The 16,909-nt window shown below is 37.6% G+C and overlaps 1 protein-coding gene across 1 annotated transcript in view; it reads right to left on the bottom strand.

Annotated features, from left to right (window-relative positions):
• ATM (ATM serine/threonine kinase) overlaps nucleotides 1-16,909 on the bottom strand; it is a 154,116-nt gene that overhangs the window by 85,268 nt on the left and 51,939 nt on the right. The window contains exons 27-31 of the mRNA XM_060160330.1: nucleotides 15,876-15,991; nucleotides 14,797-14,923; nucleotides 14,109-14,308; nucleotides 1,397-1,571; nucleotides 689-853 (exon numbers count right to left, since the gene is read on the bottom strand). Of these exons, the coding sequence (XP_060016313.1) occupies nucleotides 689-853; nucleotides 1,397-1,571; nucleotides 14,109-14,308; nucleotides 14,797-14,923; nucleotides 15,876-15,991 (783 nt within the window). The remainder of the gene's footprint in view (nucleotides 1-688; nucleotides 854-1,396; nucleotides 1,572-14,108; nucleotides 14,309-14,796; nucleotides 14,924-15,875; nucleotides 15,992-16,909) is intronic.

Here is a 16,909-nt window from a genome sequence, read left to right as displayed (position 1 = left end):
CCAAACAAGGTAGAAATAAATTACTTATTTCACTTCAAATCCTACAATGTTTTTTTTTTCCTACAATGTTTTAAACATTTAAATTGCAATAGACTCTCTCATGATACAGTATTCAGAGTTTAAGATTGTTATAGCATACTCAGAGGGAAAAGCTTAAATTTCTATTTATTTAGTATTGCAACTCTAGTTTTATCTTAATATATTTAACCACATTTTCATACTGATTATAGTCAAATGTAGAGTATAATTTTAAAATTATAATAAGATTTATAAAGAAAAATCTATCTGAACATAGTTTTGAAGTTTATAAAGGTTAAAACAAGATTAAAACTTGAAAAACTCTTCAGAAAGTTACATATCTTTTCTAATTCAAACATTATATTGTCCGACAGAGGGTCAGATGGTAATTTTGAGATATTAATGAATCTTATGTGTATGAAAATCAAGCATATTTTATATCATATTTCTTCAATACTTAAATTCAGATCTTTTTCAAGAAATTTTGAATTTACACTTTTACTGCAATGCAAGAGTATGTATTAAGATTCAGTTTTTTATCTGCTAAGAGGACAGATTTCATGTTATGTTTTCTTTAATCACAATTTTTAAAAAAGACTGGTTTACTTTCAGAGCATTAGAGGTACAACCTCTCTAATACAAAATAGCAATATTATGGAATAATTATTACCTCCAAAAGTGAAAAGGGTCCTCTGCTGTATTTGATTTTCTGCTGAGTAATACGCAAATCTCTAAAGACAACATGGTCAGGAAAAGGATCTAAAAGTTTAATCGTGATATAGAGATTTTCATTATCCTTGTTATCAATCACTAAGTATTTCAACAAGTCCAATACCTAAACATAATTAAAAAAGAAAAAATCATGAGGAGAAATGGATTAATTATATTTTAAAGTAAAACAAGCAAAGCCATTGTAATAAATGATAAAAACTCTACTTGTTCAGATAAAATCACTTCTAAGGCACCCAGCTACTACCGTTTCTGTGCTTTCAAATAATTCAACAAATATGTAAGGCCTTTATTACAGGATGGACACTGAGGTATACAGTTGTCAATACTACTGAAACATTTTATATAAGTAATACCTCACACACCATCATAGTGGAGTGAACTACATCCTTAGTTTTGACTACCTCTACACTTCAGCATAAGTAAGAGATAGAAATCAGGTTATTTATTAGATCAAAATTACTAGGTGCTCTGTAATTAAATGATTACAAGGATTAATTCACTGAGAATGTTTTCCCCACCATTTTTCAAAGAATATTTCCACTAAAATTACTGATTACACCAAGTAAACATAAAACACTCAGCTCCTTCCAACAATACTTTATCAATGTATTTCAAATATCATTTTGAATATGATTTGGGAAATTACCTGTTCCTGAACCTCCATCTGATCATCCACAAGGGGTATAAGTGTACCAACAATAACATGGAGATGACTTTCTAAAGCATCCTTACAGTAAGTTACTGCTGTGTGGCAAACCCGGCTTAACAGGTCACAACAAAGGGAGAAGCTACGTAATGACACATCCATGAAATGAGAAGGCCTAACACAGGGGAAAAAAACAGTAAGTTCTAGGACACTACTTTGACATAAACTCATTCAAAAGTCACTTTTATTCAACAGCTCTAATTCTGATGTGGCTTGACATAAAAGTCACTTTCACATCTAAGTCCTTAGTAGTTTAAAACCCAAAAAGAGAAGTGACATCAGCAAAATGACACAGTAGGAAGCTCCAAGCTCCCCTGACAGAAACACTGAAAAACAAGCAAACTGTAAGAGCTTTGTTAGAATTCTGTAAAACAGTCAAAAGTTTACAGCTATCAAGCAATCGTTGATATCAAGAAAAAGGAAACTTAAAAACTAGGAAAGCTTTGTGGTGATTTTACTTGCCCTTGCCCCATGACGCCCCCAGCCTAGCAATAGTCATGAAAATTGCAGTCCCCATTTCCAATGTGGGATCCTGGTCCTTAGTTCTGAAGGGAGCAGAGCATATTTTATTCACAAATGATAGTGTATATCTGTTCTTAACCTGTCTGGGAGCTACCTGAAGGACTAATGTAAGGTGCTTGGCTCTTGTTTTTCCTAACTTGGGTCTCCTACAGGCTGGAAAAGCTGAGGGCACTGCTTGAAAACACTGCTTGTTAAGGCTAACCAACAACCCACAGCTGCCTGGGATAACAGACTGCCTAATGCCTAGGATGAAAAGCTAGAGAGAGAGTTTCCTTGTAAAGTTAGAACACTCACAATCACTCACATTGAGCTTCCCTGGTGGAGCAGTGGTTAAGAATCCGCCTGCCAATGCAGGGGACATGGGTTCGAGCCCTGGTCTAGGAAGATCCCACATGCCACGGAGCAACTAAGCCTGTGTGCCACAACTACTGAGCCTGCACTCTAGAGCCCACGAGCCACAATTACTGAGCCCACGTGCCACAACTACCGAAGCCCACGTACCTAGAGCCTGTGCTCCACAAGAGAAGGCACCCCAATGAGAAGCCCATGCACCGCAACGAACAGTAGCCCCTGCTCGCCGCAACTAGAGAAAGCCCACATGCAGCAACGAAGACCCAACACAGCCAAAAATAAATTTAAAAAAAAATTTACTCACATTTTCAGAGAATTTATAAAGTCACACACCTGCCCAGGGTAAGGTGCTTGCTCAAAAACTACCTAAGAAGACCATAATCTTTCACTTTGGGCTTAACCTTAGGCTCAGTGCAAGCCGAGCTAAATGCTGAAGGAGAGTCTTAACACAGAGCCAATCTGCAAAGACTAGGAAAGCTTTCTCTCTCTCTTTCTCTCTCTTTGGCTCTTGGTATTCAAGGAAATCTCTGTCAAAACGCTACCCGAACGCAAGTTAAGCAACAGTCTTCAGTGACTACAATGGCAAGGAATACGCTCTCTAGAAAAACAGTTGAGTAAATTCATGAAACAAATGTACCACTACAGCCTTCAACAATTCAAAAAAAAAAAAAGTCAAACCTTGGGGAAGGGGAAAATCTGATTTCCACAGGTAATATATCATAATAGTAAAATGTCCAGTTTCAACAAAAAAATCACAAGGCATTCAAAGAAATAGGAAAGTATGGACCCTTCAAAGGAATAAAATACATTGACTAAAACAGTTCCCAAGGAAGGTCAGACTGGAATTATTAGACAAAGACATTGTCAAACAACTGTCTTAAACATGCTAAAAGAGCTTAAAGACAAATGAAAATGAAGATACAGCATACCAAAACTAATGGGATTCAGCAAGGGCAGTGCTGAGAGGAAACTATGTTACAGTAAACAGCTACATTAAAAAAGAAGAAAGACTTGAAGAACACTACAAACACTTAAGAATTAACACCTCAAACTCTTCCAGAAAAGGGAACAGGAGGGAATACTTCCTAACTCATTTTATGAGGCCAGCATTTCTCTGATACAAAAGTATGATAAAGACACCACAGGAAAATTATAGTCTCTAATACTCTGATGAATATATATATACACACATATATATATATATGCAAAACTCCTCAACAAAATACCAGCAAACTGAATCTAACAGTGCATTAAAAGGATACACATCAGGGCAGGAGTCAAGATGGCGGTGTGGGAAGACGCGGAGTTAGTGTCTCCCAACAACTAGGGTGCCTGCTGGCTGCTGCTGGGGGACTCTGAACCCCAAGGAGACAAGAGGAACCCCAGAGTGAACCGGCAGAACATAGGGGGACCGAGGTGGGGAGAAGCGGAGGCGAGACAAGATCGGCGCCCCTGAGGCTGGGGAGATCAGGAGAGGCAGGTGGGAGGGACTCTCTGGGAAGAGCAAGCGAGGAGCATAGGGCAACTGCCTGGCCCACTCGGGCCGGGGGGCCTGCTGAGCTCCCAAGCTGGTTTCCCCCCTCCAAAGCCCAACCAGGCCACGTGCGTCCTGGGGGCATAGGAGGGAGGCCAGGGAGATCAGGAGTGGCAGGTGGGAGGGGCCCTTGGGGAGGAGAGGGAGAGGAGTGGTGGGCAATGGCCTCACTCGGGCACTGGGAGGCTCCTGAGCTCCCAGGCCAGTCCCCTGCCCTACAAGGCCCCCCTTCACACCCCTGCCCAGCTGCATTGGTCCTGCGGGCATAGGAGGGACGCCGGGGAGATCAGGAGACAGAGGCGGTAGGGGCCCTCCCAGACCCCAGACCAGAGGAGCAGGAGAGGAGAGGAGGGTGTTTGACCCGCCCACTCAAGCCCAGGAAGCCTGCTGGGCTCCCAGATAATCCCCTGCCGTCTGAGACAAGGGGTGGGGGGCACACCTGGGGCCCTTCAGTTCCTTGAGCCTAAGCCCCACCCCCCACAGCCCCCAAGGCTTTTTCCAGTGCTGTGGGTCCTGAGCATTGGCCCTGCCCACCACCCAAACCTCCCCCTTGCTTAGGGCCCACTCTCCACAGCCAGTGCCTTCCCCCTCCCGCCCTCCGCCTTTTTTTTTTTTTTCTGCCATACGCGGGCCTCTCACTGTTGTGGCCTCTCCTGTTGCGGAGCAACAGGCTCCAGACGCGCAGGCTCAGCGGCCATGGCTCACGGGCAGAGCCGCTCAGCGGCATGTGGGATCTTCCTGGACCGGGGCATGAACCTGTGTCCCCTGCATTGGCAGGCGGACTCTCAACCACTGCACCACCAGGGAAGCCCCACCTTTTTTTTTTTTCTCCTTTTCCCTCCTCCTCTTTTTTACTATGGTGGTACTGATGTACCTTCTGGTGGTTGATTCATCTATATTTTTATTTTTACATTCTTTCTAACATATCTGTTAGTTTCCTAGTATAATTTTATTTTTTACTTTGTTATTGCTCTTTCTTTTTTCTTCCTGCCACCCCACGGGGCTTGTGGGATCTTGACTGGCGAGCCCGGGGTTGGGTGGAAGCTCCTGTGGTGGGGTTCCAAGTCTGAAACACTGGACTAACAGAGAACCTCAGACCCCAGGGAATATTCATTGGAGTGAGGTCTCACAGAGCTCCTCATCTCAGCACCAAGACCCAGCTCTACCCAATAGCCTACAAACTCAAGTGTTACAAGCCTCAGGCCAAACAACCAGTAAACCAGGAACACAGTCCTACTCATAAAAAAAAAAAAATTAGATGGCAAAAAAATACGTCACAGATGAAGGAACAAAGTAAAAACCTACAAGACCAAATAAATGAAGAGGAAACAGGCAATCTACCTGAAAAAGAATTCAGAGTAATGATAGCAAAGATAATCCAGAATCTCGGAAACAGAATGAAAGCACAGAATGAGAAAATACAAGAAATGTTTAACGAAGATCTAGAAGAACTAAAGAACAAACAAACAGAGATGAACAACACAATAACTAAAATGAAAAACATACTAGAAGGAATCAGTAGCAGAATAACAGAGGCAGAAGAACGAATAAGTGAGCTGGAAGACAAAATGGTGGAAATAACTGCCAAGGAGCAGAATAAAGAAAAAGGAATGAAAAGAATTGAAGACAATCTCAAAGACCTCTGGGATAACAATAAACACACCAACATTAGAATTATAAGGGTCCCAGAAAAGAAAAGAAAAAAAAAGAGTCTGAGAAAATATTTGAAGAGATCATAGTTGAAAACTTCCATAACATGGGAAAGTAAAGGCACCCAAGTCCAGGAAGCACAGAGAGTCCCATGCAGGATAACCCTTAGGAAAAACACACCAACACATATATTAATCAAACTAACAAAAATTAAATTCAAAGAAAAAATATTAAAAGCAGCGAGGGAAAAACAAAAAATAACATACCGTAAGATTATCAGCTGATTTTTCAGCAGAAACTCTGCAGGCCAGAAGGGAGTGGCAGGATGTAATTAAAGTGATGAAAGAGAAAAACCTACAACCAAGATTACTCTACCCAGCAAGGACCTCATTCAGATTCAATGGAGAAGACAAAAGCTTTTCAGACAAGCAAAAGCTAAGAGAATTCAGCATCACCAAACCAGCTTTACAACAAATGCTAAAGAAACTTCTCTAAGCAGGAAACACAAGAGAAGAAAAAGACCCACAAAAACAAACCCAAAACAATTAAGAAAATGGTAATAGGAACATACATATCGATAATAACCTTGAATGTAAATGGATTAAAGGCCCCAACCAAAAGACACAGACTGGCTGAATGGATATAAAAACCAGACCCATATATACGCTGTCTACAAGAGACCCACTTCAGACCTAGGGACCATACAGACTAAGAGTGAAGGGATGGAAAAAGATATTCCATGCAAATGGAAATCAAAAGAAAGCTGGAGTAGCAATACTCGGATCACATAAAATAAGACTTTAAAATAAAGACTGTTACAAGAGATAAGGAGGGACACTACATAATGATTAAAGGATAAATCCAAGAAGAAGATATAACAATTATAAACATTTATGCACTCAACATAGGAACACCTCTATACATAAGGCAAATGCTAACAACCATGAAAGGAAAAATTGACAGTAACACAATAATAGTAGGGGACTTTAACACCCCACTTACACCAATGGACAGATCATCCAAACAGAAAATAAATAACACAAGCTTTAAATGACACAACATACCAGACAGATCTACTTTATATTTACAGAATATTCCATCCAAAAGTGGCAGAATACACTTTCTTCTCAAGTGCACATGGAACATCCTCCAGGATACATCACATCTTGGGTCACAAGTCAAGCCTCGGAAAATTTAAGAAAACTGAAATCGTAACAGGCATCTTTTCTAACCACAACACTATGAGACTGGAAATCAATTACAGGAAAAAAGATGTAAAAAACAAAATACATGAAGGTTAAAAAGTGCACTACTAAATAACCAAGAGATCACTGAAGAAATCAAAGAAATAAATACACAGAAACAAACGACAATGAAAACACGACGACCCAAAACCTATGGGACGCAGCAAGAGCAGTTCTAAGAGGGAAGTTTATAGCAATTCAATCTCACCTCAAGAAACAAGAAAAATCTCAAATAAACTATCTAACCCTACACTTAAAACAACTAGAGAAAGAAGAACAAAGAAAACCCAATGTCAGTAGAAGGAAAGAAATCATAAAGATCAGAGCAGAAACAAATGAAATGGAAACGAAAAAAACAACAGCAAAGATCAATAAAACTAAAAGCTGGTTCTTTGAGAAGATAAACAAAATTGATAAACCCTTAGCCAGACTCATCAGGAGAAAAAGGGAGAGGACACAAATCAATAAAATTAGAAGTGAAAAGGAGAAATCACAACTGACACTGCAGAAATACAAAGGATTATAAGAGACTACTACCAACAACTGTATGCCAATAAAATGGACAACCATGAAGAAATGGACAAAATCTTGGAAAGGTACAATTTGCCAAGACTGAACGAGAAAGAATTAGAAAATATAAACAGACCTGTCATGAGTAATGAAATTGAAACCATACTTTAAAATCTTCCAACAAACAAAAGTCCAGGACCATATGGCTTCAGAGGCAAATTCTATCAAACATTTAGAGAAGAGCTAACACCAATACTTCTCAAACTCTTCCAAAAAATTGCACAGGGAGAAACACTCCCAAACTCATTCTACGAAGCCACCATCACCCTGATACCAAAACCAGACAAAGATATCACAAAAAAAGAAAATTATAGACCAATACCATTGATGAACGTAGATGCAAAAATCCTGAACAAAATACTAGCAAACACAATCCAACAGCACATTAAAAGGATCATACACTATGATCAAGCGGGATTTATCCCAGGGATACAAGGATTCTTCTATATACACAAATCAATCAATGTGATACACTACATTAACAAATTAAGGAATAAAAGCCACGCGATTATCTCAATAGATGCAGAAAAAGCTTTTGACAAAATTCAACGCCCATTTATGATAAAAACTCTCCACAAAATGGGCATAGAGGGAACCAACCTCAACATAATAAAGGCTAAATATGGCAAACCTACAGCAAGCATCATACTCAATGTTGAAAAACTGAAAGCATTTCCACTAGGATCAGGAAGAAGACAAGGATGTCCACTCTCGCCACTCTTATTCAACATAGTTTTGGAAGTCCTAGCCACAGCAATCAGAGAAGAAAAAGAAATAAAAGGAATACAAATTGGAAAAGAAGAAGTAAAACTGTCACTATTTGCCGATGACACGATACTATACATAGAAAATCTTAAAGATGCCACCAGAAAACTACTAGGACTAATCAATGAATTTGGTAAGGTTGCACGATACAAAATTAATGCACAGAAATCTCTGGCATTCCTATACACTAACAACGAAAAATCAGAAAGAGAAATTAAGGAAATGCTCCCATTTACCACTGCAACAAAAAGAATAAAATACCTAGGAATAAACCTGCCTAAAGAGGCGAAAGACTTGTACTCAGAAAACTATAAAACACTGATGAAAGAAATCAAAGACGACATAAACAGATGGAGAAATATACCATGTTCTTGGACTGGAAGAATCAACATTGTGAAAATGACTACACTACCCAAAGCAATCTACAGATTCAACACAATCCCTATCAAACTATCAACAGCATTTTTCACAGAATTAGAACAAAAAATCTTACAATTCGTATGGAAACAGAAAGGACCCCGAATAGCCAAAGCAATCTTGAGAAAGAAAAACGGAGTTGGAGGAATCAGGCTCCCCGACTTCAAACTATACCACAAAACTACAGTAATTAAGACAGTATGGTATTGGCACAAAAACAGAAATATAGATCAATGGTACATGATAGAATGCCCAGAGATAAAGCCACGCACATATGGGCACCTAATTTATGACAAAGGAGGCAAGAACATACAATGGAGAAAAGACAGCCTCTTCAATAAGTGGTGCTGGGAAAACTGGACAGCTACATGTAAAAGAATGAAATTAGAACACTGCCTAACACCATACACAAAAATAAACTCCAAATGGATTAAAGACTTAAATGTAAGACCAGACACTATAAAACTCTTAGAGGAAAACATAGGAAAAACACTCTTTGACATAAACCACAGCAACATCTTTTTTGACCCACCTCCTAGAGTAACAGAAATAAAAACAAAAATAAACAAATGGGACTGAATTAAACTTGAAATGAAACAACAGACAAAGGATTATACTCCAAAATATACAAACAGCTCATGGAGCTCAATATCAAAAAAAAAAAACAATCCAGTTAAAAAATGGACAGAAGACCTAAATAGACATTTCACCAAGGAACACATACAGAGGGCCAAGAGGCACATGAAAAGATGCTCAACATCACTAATTATTAGAGAAATGCAAATCAAAACCACAATGAGGTATCACCTCACGCTGGTCAGAATGGGCATTATCAAAAAAGCTAGAAACAATAAATGCTGGAAAGGGTGTGGTGAAAAGGGAACCCTCCTGCACAGTTGGTGGGAATGTAAATTGATACAACCACTATGGAAAACAGTATGGAGGTTCCTTAAAAAACTAAAAATAGAACTACCATATGACCCAGCAATCCCACTACTGGGCATATACCCTGCGAAAACCATAATTCAAAATGAGACATGCACCACAATGTTCACTGCAGCACTATTTAGTAGCCACCAATAGCCAGGACATGGAACCTAAATGTCCATCGACAGATGAATGGAAAAGAAGATGTGGCACATATATACAATGTATACAAACTCAGCCATAAAAAGAAACGAAATTGAGTTATTTGCAGTGAGGTGGATGGACCTAGAGTCTGTCATACAGAGTGAAGTAAGTCAGAAAGAGAAAAACAAATACTATATACTAACGCATATATATGGAATCTAAAAAACAACAAAAAAATGGTACTCATGACCTAGTTGCAGAGCAGGAATAAAGAGGTAGACATAGAAAATCGACTTGAGGACATGGGGTGGGAGGACGAAGCTGGGGCGAAGTGAGAGTAGCATTGACATATATACACTACCAAATGTAAAATAGTTGGCTGGTGGGAAGCAGCAGCATAGTACAGGGAGATCAGCTCAGTGCTTTGCGATGACCTAGAAGGGTGGGATAGAGAGGATGGGAAGGAGGCTCAAGAGGCATGGGATATGGGGGGACATGTGTATGCATATGGCTGATTCGCTTTGTTGTGCAACAGAAACTAACATGGGGGCTTCCCTGGTGACGTAGTGGTTGAGAATCCGCTTGCTAATGCAAGGGACATGGGTTGGAGCCCTGGTCCAGGAAGATCTCACATGCCATGGAGCAACTAAGTTCATGTGCCAGAACTACTGGGCCTGCACTCTGGAGCCCGCAAGCCACAACTACTGAAGCCTGCGTGCCTAGAGCCACAGGCTCCGCAACAATAGAAGCCACCACAATGAGAAGCCTGCGCACCGCAACAAAGAGTAGCCCCTGCTCGCCACAACTAGAGAAAAGCCCACATGCAGTAACAAAGTAATTTGTTTAAAGTAATTTATATAAAAAAAGAAACTAACACGGTATTGTGAAGCAATTATACTCCAATAAAGACCTATTAAAAAAAAAAAGGATATATATCATGAGCAAGTGGGATTTATCCCAGGAATGTAAGAGTGGATCAGTATAGGAAAGTCAATCCATGTAATATACCACATTGATAGAATGAAAGAATACAACACATGACCATCTCAACAAATAGAAAAGGCATTTGACAAAATCTAACATCCTTTCATGAGAAAAACACTCAGAAAAACATCAGAATAGAGAGAAACTTTCTCAACAAAATAATGGTAACCTATGAAAACCCAAAGCTAACAACATAATGTTGAAAAACTGAAAGCTTTCCCACTAAGATCAGGAATAAGACAAGGATGCCCACTTTCACCACTGATACACAACACTGTACTGAACTTCCAGCCAGAGCAATTAAAAAAGAAAAAGAAATAAAGGGCATCCAAATCAGAAAGGAAGAAGTAAAACTAAATCCAGATGACATGATTCTATATATATAGAAACTCCCAAAAGAATCCACAATAAATCTACTAGAAGTAACAAACAAATTTAGCAAAGTTACAAGTCACAAAATCAACGTACAAAATTATTTGTTTCTATACAATAGCAGTTGACAATCTAAAATGGAAATTGATTAAAAAACTCCATTTACAGGGCTTCCCTGGTGGCACAGTGGTTGAGAGTCCGCCTGCCGATGCAGGGGACATGGGTTTGTGCCCCGGTCCGGGAAGATCCCACATGCTGCGGAGCGGCTGGGCCCGTGAGCCATGGCCGCTGAGCCTGCGCGTCCAGAGCCTGTGCTCTGCAATGGGAGAGGCCATGACAGTGAGAGGCCCATATACCGCAAAAAACCAACCAACCAAACAAAAAAAACTCCATTTACAAGAGCATCTAAAAGAATTAAATACCTGGGAATAAATCTAACCAAGGATGTGAAAGGCCTGTGCACTGAAAACTGTATAGCATGGATGAAAGAGATTAAATAAGTTCAACTAAATGGAAAGACATCCTGTGTTCATGGATTGGAAGGCAAATTGTTGAGATGTTAATACTATCTAAATAGTCACATATTCAATGCAATCTCCCTCTAAATTCCCACAGACTTTTTTGCATAAACTCACATGGAATTGCAAGGGACCGCAAACAACCAAAACAATCTTGAAAAAGAAGAACAACACTAGACGACTCACACTTCCTGATTTCAAAAGTTACTATAAAGCTGTAGTAATCAACACAGCATGGTATGGCACAAGTAAAGACCAATGGAATAGAATTGAGAATCCAGAAATAAACCCATACACCAATGGCTAACTGATTTTTGGCAAGGATGCCAAGTCCCTTCAAAGGGGAAAGAACATTCTCTTTAACAACACGCTGGAACAATTAGATCTCTACATGCAAAAGAATGACATTGAACCCCTAACTCACACCACATATAAAAATTAAAATGAATAAACAACCTAAATATAAGAGCTAAAAGCATAAAACTCTTAGAATAAACTCTAAGGATAAATCTTTGTGACCTTAGATTTGACAATGAATTCTTACATATAATACCAAAACCACGTGAAACAAAAAAAAAACCAAACAAGATAAATCAGACTTTATCAAAATTAAAAAGATCTGCGCATCAAAAGACATTATCAGCAAAGTGAAAATTTTATAGGATGGGAGAAACTACTTTCAAATCATATATGAATTCAATATCCAGAATATATTTGCAAATCATATATTAAGAGTTCAACACCAAGAATATATAAAGAACTCCTACGGCTCAACAAAAAGACAATCTAATTTTAAAAAATGGGCAAAGGACTTAAACAGACATTTCTCCAAAACAGATATACAAATGGTCACTAAGCTCATGAAAAGACGTTCAATATCATTAGTCAGTAGGAAAATGTAAAATCAAAACCCCAGTGAGATGCCACTTCATACCCATGAAACAACCCAAGTGTTCATCAGCAGATGAATGGATAAACAAAATGTGGTACATATATCCAATGGAATATTACTTAGTGATAAAAAAGTATGATGCTGGATGAACCCTGAAGACATGCTAAGTGAAACAAGCCAGACAGAAAAGGAAAAATAAGTTATGATTCTACTTATATGAAATATCTGTAACAGGCAAATTCAATAGAGACAGGAAGTATATTAGAGGTTATCAGGGGCTTACAGGAATTATTGCTTAATGGGTACAGAGGTTCTATTTGAGGTAATGAAAAAGTTTTGGAAACAGTGGCGATGGAAACACGAAACTGTGAACATAATTAATATCACTGAATTGGACACTTAAAAAAATGGTTAAAAATGACAAATTTTATGTTATATATTTTACCAAAATAATAAAACCTAAAAAAAAAATTAGTGCTGGAAAAAGACTGAATGACTATACAAACATGTGACTTAAATTAAAATAAAAATTATAAAATATTTTTTAAAAGCCAAAAAAGAAAAATATGAGAAAACAAAATGGAAATAGGTACCTTCATGTGCTTTGAAGGACTTAAATTTATTTGATGGCTATGTTATCTACTAATAAGAAAACAAATAATAGAAACATCATTAAAGTCAATGGAAAGGAATAGAGATGCTAAAAAGAACATACATCCCAAAATCTATAGTAACTGTGATGTTGTGATTTATAATAAGAAATATATATTTGGTCCCCATTTCTGGCACAGAGTTCCTAAAACTCTTGGAATTTCCTGTGACAAGAACAATAAAGGAGTCTTTTTTTATGTTAATGAGTAAATTTGGGGAAGCACCTAAGAATGGGGGCTGGTTGCCAGGAGAACCAACCCTGTGATTAGAGGGTTGGAACTTTCGGTCCCACCTCTCTGACCTCCAAGAAGGGCATAGGGAGATGGAAGCTGATTCAATCACCAATGACTGTGATGATTTCATCAGTCATGCCTATTTAATGAGGCTTCCATTAACACCCAAAATGATGGGGTTTAGGGAGCTTCTGGGTTGGTGAACACTTGCGGGTATGGAGAGAGTGAAATGCCTGGAGAGGGCATGGGAGCTCCATGCCCCTTCCCCATACCTTGCCCTATGCATCTCTTCCATCTGGCTATTCCTGAGTTATTTCTTTTTGTAATAAACCGGCAATCTAGTGAGTAAACAGGTTTCTTGAGTTCTGTGAGCCACTCTAGCAAATTAATCAAACCTAAGAAAGGGGTCACTGAAATCTGTAGCCACTGATAACCTGGGCTTTCAAATGGTGTCTGATGAGGTTGGAAAGGACAATCTCGCAGAACTTGAGCTCTTAACCTATGGGATCTAACACTATCTACAGCTAGGTATCCGCTGATGTCTGGATAATTCCCTGGATGTGTACAGGGAACCCCTCTTTGCCCCCTACCACACACACTGTAAGTGGTGACCAGAACTGCTATGGTAATATATGCATTTATGGCCATCTAAAATTAGAATATTTAAAATGTTGAAGACCCTTAATACTTAAAGATTTCTAGAGTTGGAGAAGTAGTGATGCACTTTGTAAAATATAACAGGTAGATATAATATATATTAAAAAGGCAAAATTCAGAAAACAATACTCTGGCTTCTACCTTGTAGAAGTATATAAATTTTCAATTAAGATAAAAGGGTAGAAAAACTACTTATATATTGGTCTAAATATATTATTTACCTTTGGTTGATATAGTGAATCAAAGTATAAATAACGTCTCGAAGAACAAAGGCCCAAGCTCCTCCTAAGCCACTCTTTATATCGTCCATTAATAAACTAACAAACAGGTGATATATTTTAAGAATTCTATGTTTTTTATAAACATTATTTGTCTCAACTGCTTGCTCACATATGGCCAGAAGAATTTTCTGATAGGAATCCTAGAAAATAAAGATACATTTAGTAAAAACTTGCCTAATCACATATACTCAGCCCATAATACATACATTTTTTATTCAAAATACAGAATTCTAAATTATAGAATTTTGTTTTGGGTTTTGATATCAAATGCAAAATATTACATTAAGAAAATTACTATCTTAAACCTAAAAAACTACTGTCAATTTACTTAGTTTTCAGAGAGTAAACAATAATAGTATATCCTTAAAATATACATTATATATATGTATATATTCCCTGAGCCAACATGACTAAAATGTCATGAAATTCAGCCCTCGTATGTGACATATTTCAATTAATACTGACAAGTAAAATACCAAGATATAAACTTGTAAATGAGTGTTTTTCTTAATTTATTCAGATAAATTTTCCCTTTGTTTACTTTTTTTCCTCTTTAAGATATACAGATTTTCTAACTGAAAAAGAAGGAATTCTCCCTTCAGTTATTATACTAGTAATGTATACTTACAGGGCTTTTGGAAAGAATTTCTAAAATGCTTTTAAGCTTGGTTTTGTGGCAATTGCTGATATAGGCAAATGTCGCTTTAATCACATGTGATGGAAAATGAGGTGGATTAGGAGCAGGATCCAAATCCCTAAGAGTTACAGAAAAAAATACAGTCATTTTCAGAAAAAAATTATCAAGAAAAAACATTTTCTTAATAGACAAGTGAAAATCCAAAAAGAAAATTTAGATTACAGTAACCCCAAATTTTGAAATTATTTTCTACTGAAAACTAGACTTTTAATGAAATCACAAATGACATATCACAGACTATATACATCAATCAGAATACCTAAATACTTTAACTTTCTAGGACTTAGTCAATTTTAAATAATTTGCTTAAAAAATCTTTTATAAAGTTAATGGAATTCCACAAATGAGACTTAATACCAATTCACTTCAGTTATGAATTAAAGCTCTATGCTAGTACTATAAACACAATAATATCTTAAGACACAGCAATCAAATACTACATCAAATGAAATTACATATGTAAAAGTATTTTAGTAGATATTATTACTATTTTATACGCTTAGCATTGTAGAGCATATAAAAGAAGTTAGGGGCATTTTCAAGTAGCTTACAATCAAGCTGAGAAAATAATTTTAACATTCATATACAACCAAGTGGGTTTCACATCCAAATGAAATTATAGTACAGTAAGATTCCCCTAGCAAAGGAGCATGATAAAGCAAAGGTGATACAGAAAGCCGAGTCATAGATAAGAAGAGAACAAAGAATAATGTCATGAAGAAGAAAATTTCATGAGACAGGAGATGGCAGAATGCTCAAATATTACAAAAAGATTGAGGAGAAAAAGGTCACTGAATTTGAGAATAAGGTGGTCAATTAAAAGATCAATTACTGTGGAGAGGCTACAGTAGAGCAGATACTTCAATTCAAAGGTAATTATTTTTAAAGAAACAGAATTTAAAAGCAGAGTACATGCCTAACAACTGAAATGGACATTTGAATGTGTTAACCAATAAACTTTTCAAGGTTCTGAAATTGCAGCTAATTCTCTAAGTTAAAAATACCCATACCCTGAAAAGTCACAGGGGTCAGTGCTTTGGCTGGCACCAGGAGTTGCTGGTTCATGTAACGTCATTAATAACTCCACCACAATCTCTGGTAAATTACTAATGAATAAATGATCAATCTGCAAGGATACAAAATTAAAATATATTTAAGTTTTCGTGTCTGTGATCTTTAAGACAGCTTAAGGGGCTCATGTTACTGCCTCATTTCCAAAATTATTCAAAGTGACCAAAGATCTAAGATCTGCAAGACATACAGCTAACTCCACTTTTTTCTGTTATGCAGCCAACCTACAGACTGAAAGGAAAATAGGGAAATCATACCAAACAAGACTCTCTTAATCCAACTCTTTCGTTTAATTTTAAAGAATCAATTTAAGATATGGGGATATATGTATATGTAGAGCTGATTCACTTCGTTATAAAGCAGAAACTAACACACCATTGTAAAGCAATTATACTCCAATAAAGATGTTTAAAAAATAAAATAAAATGAACCATTTTAATGAGTAAGGCCTCAGGTCTAGCCTAAAATTCTTCAACCTAATCATTTTCCTGCCAACCAAATTCCCCACTGATCTATACTGCTCATCAATCTACATTTTACTCTTATTTGAGAACACTACCTCACTTAGAGAACTTTACTAGTAAGAATTCTCGGTGACTGGCAATAATCATCCCTTTGTTCCCTGCATAACTTTCCCCAGATTTCTACTTGGTTGATATCCCAAATTCTGCTACCCACATGCCCTGTCATCAATAGTAGGCTAAATCCTCCTGGACAGGAACAGACCCTTCATCATCCACTTCCTGCCACAGGTAGCCTCACAAAAGGCATTAAGTTCTCTAAATATAAAGAATGGGTGTACTACATTACACCTCAGCCGAATGAATGAGAACTGTGAAGTCTTAAAGGTGGATTTGTTAGCTCTCCAAATAAGGAATTACAGTGCTTTAAACCAAAAGGCAAATGGCTGATTTATTATCTCTACTATCTTTACCTCTTCCACACAGAGGTTTGGAAACACTTCCTAATATAA

This window comes from Lagenorhynchus albirostris, chromosome 9, assembly GCF_949774975.1.
Source record: "Lagenorhynchus albirostris chromosome 9, mLagAlb1.1, whole genome shotgun sequence".
NCBI lineage: Eukaryota > Metazoa > Chordata > Mammalia > Artiodactyla > Delphinidae > Lagenorhynchus > Lagenorhynchus albirostris.
This window is presented reverse-complemented; position numbering and strand designations above follow the sequence as displayed.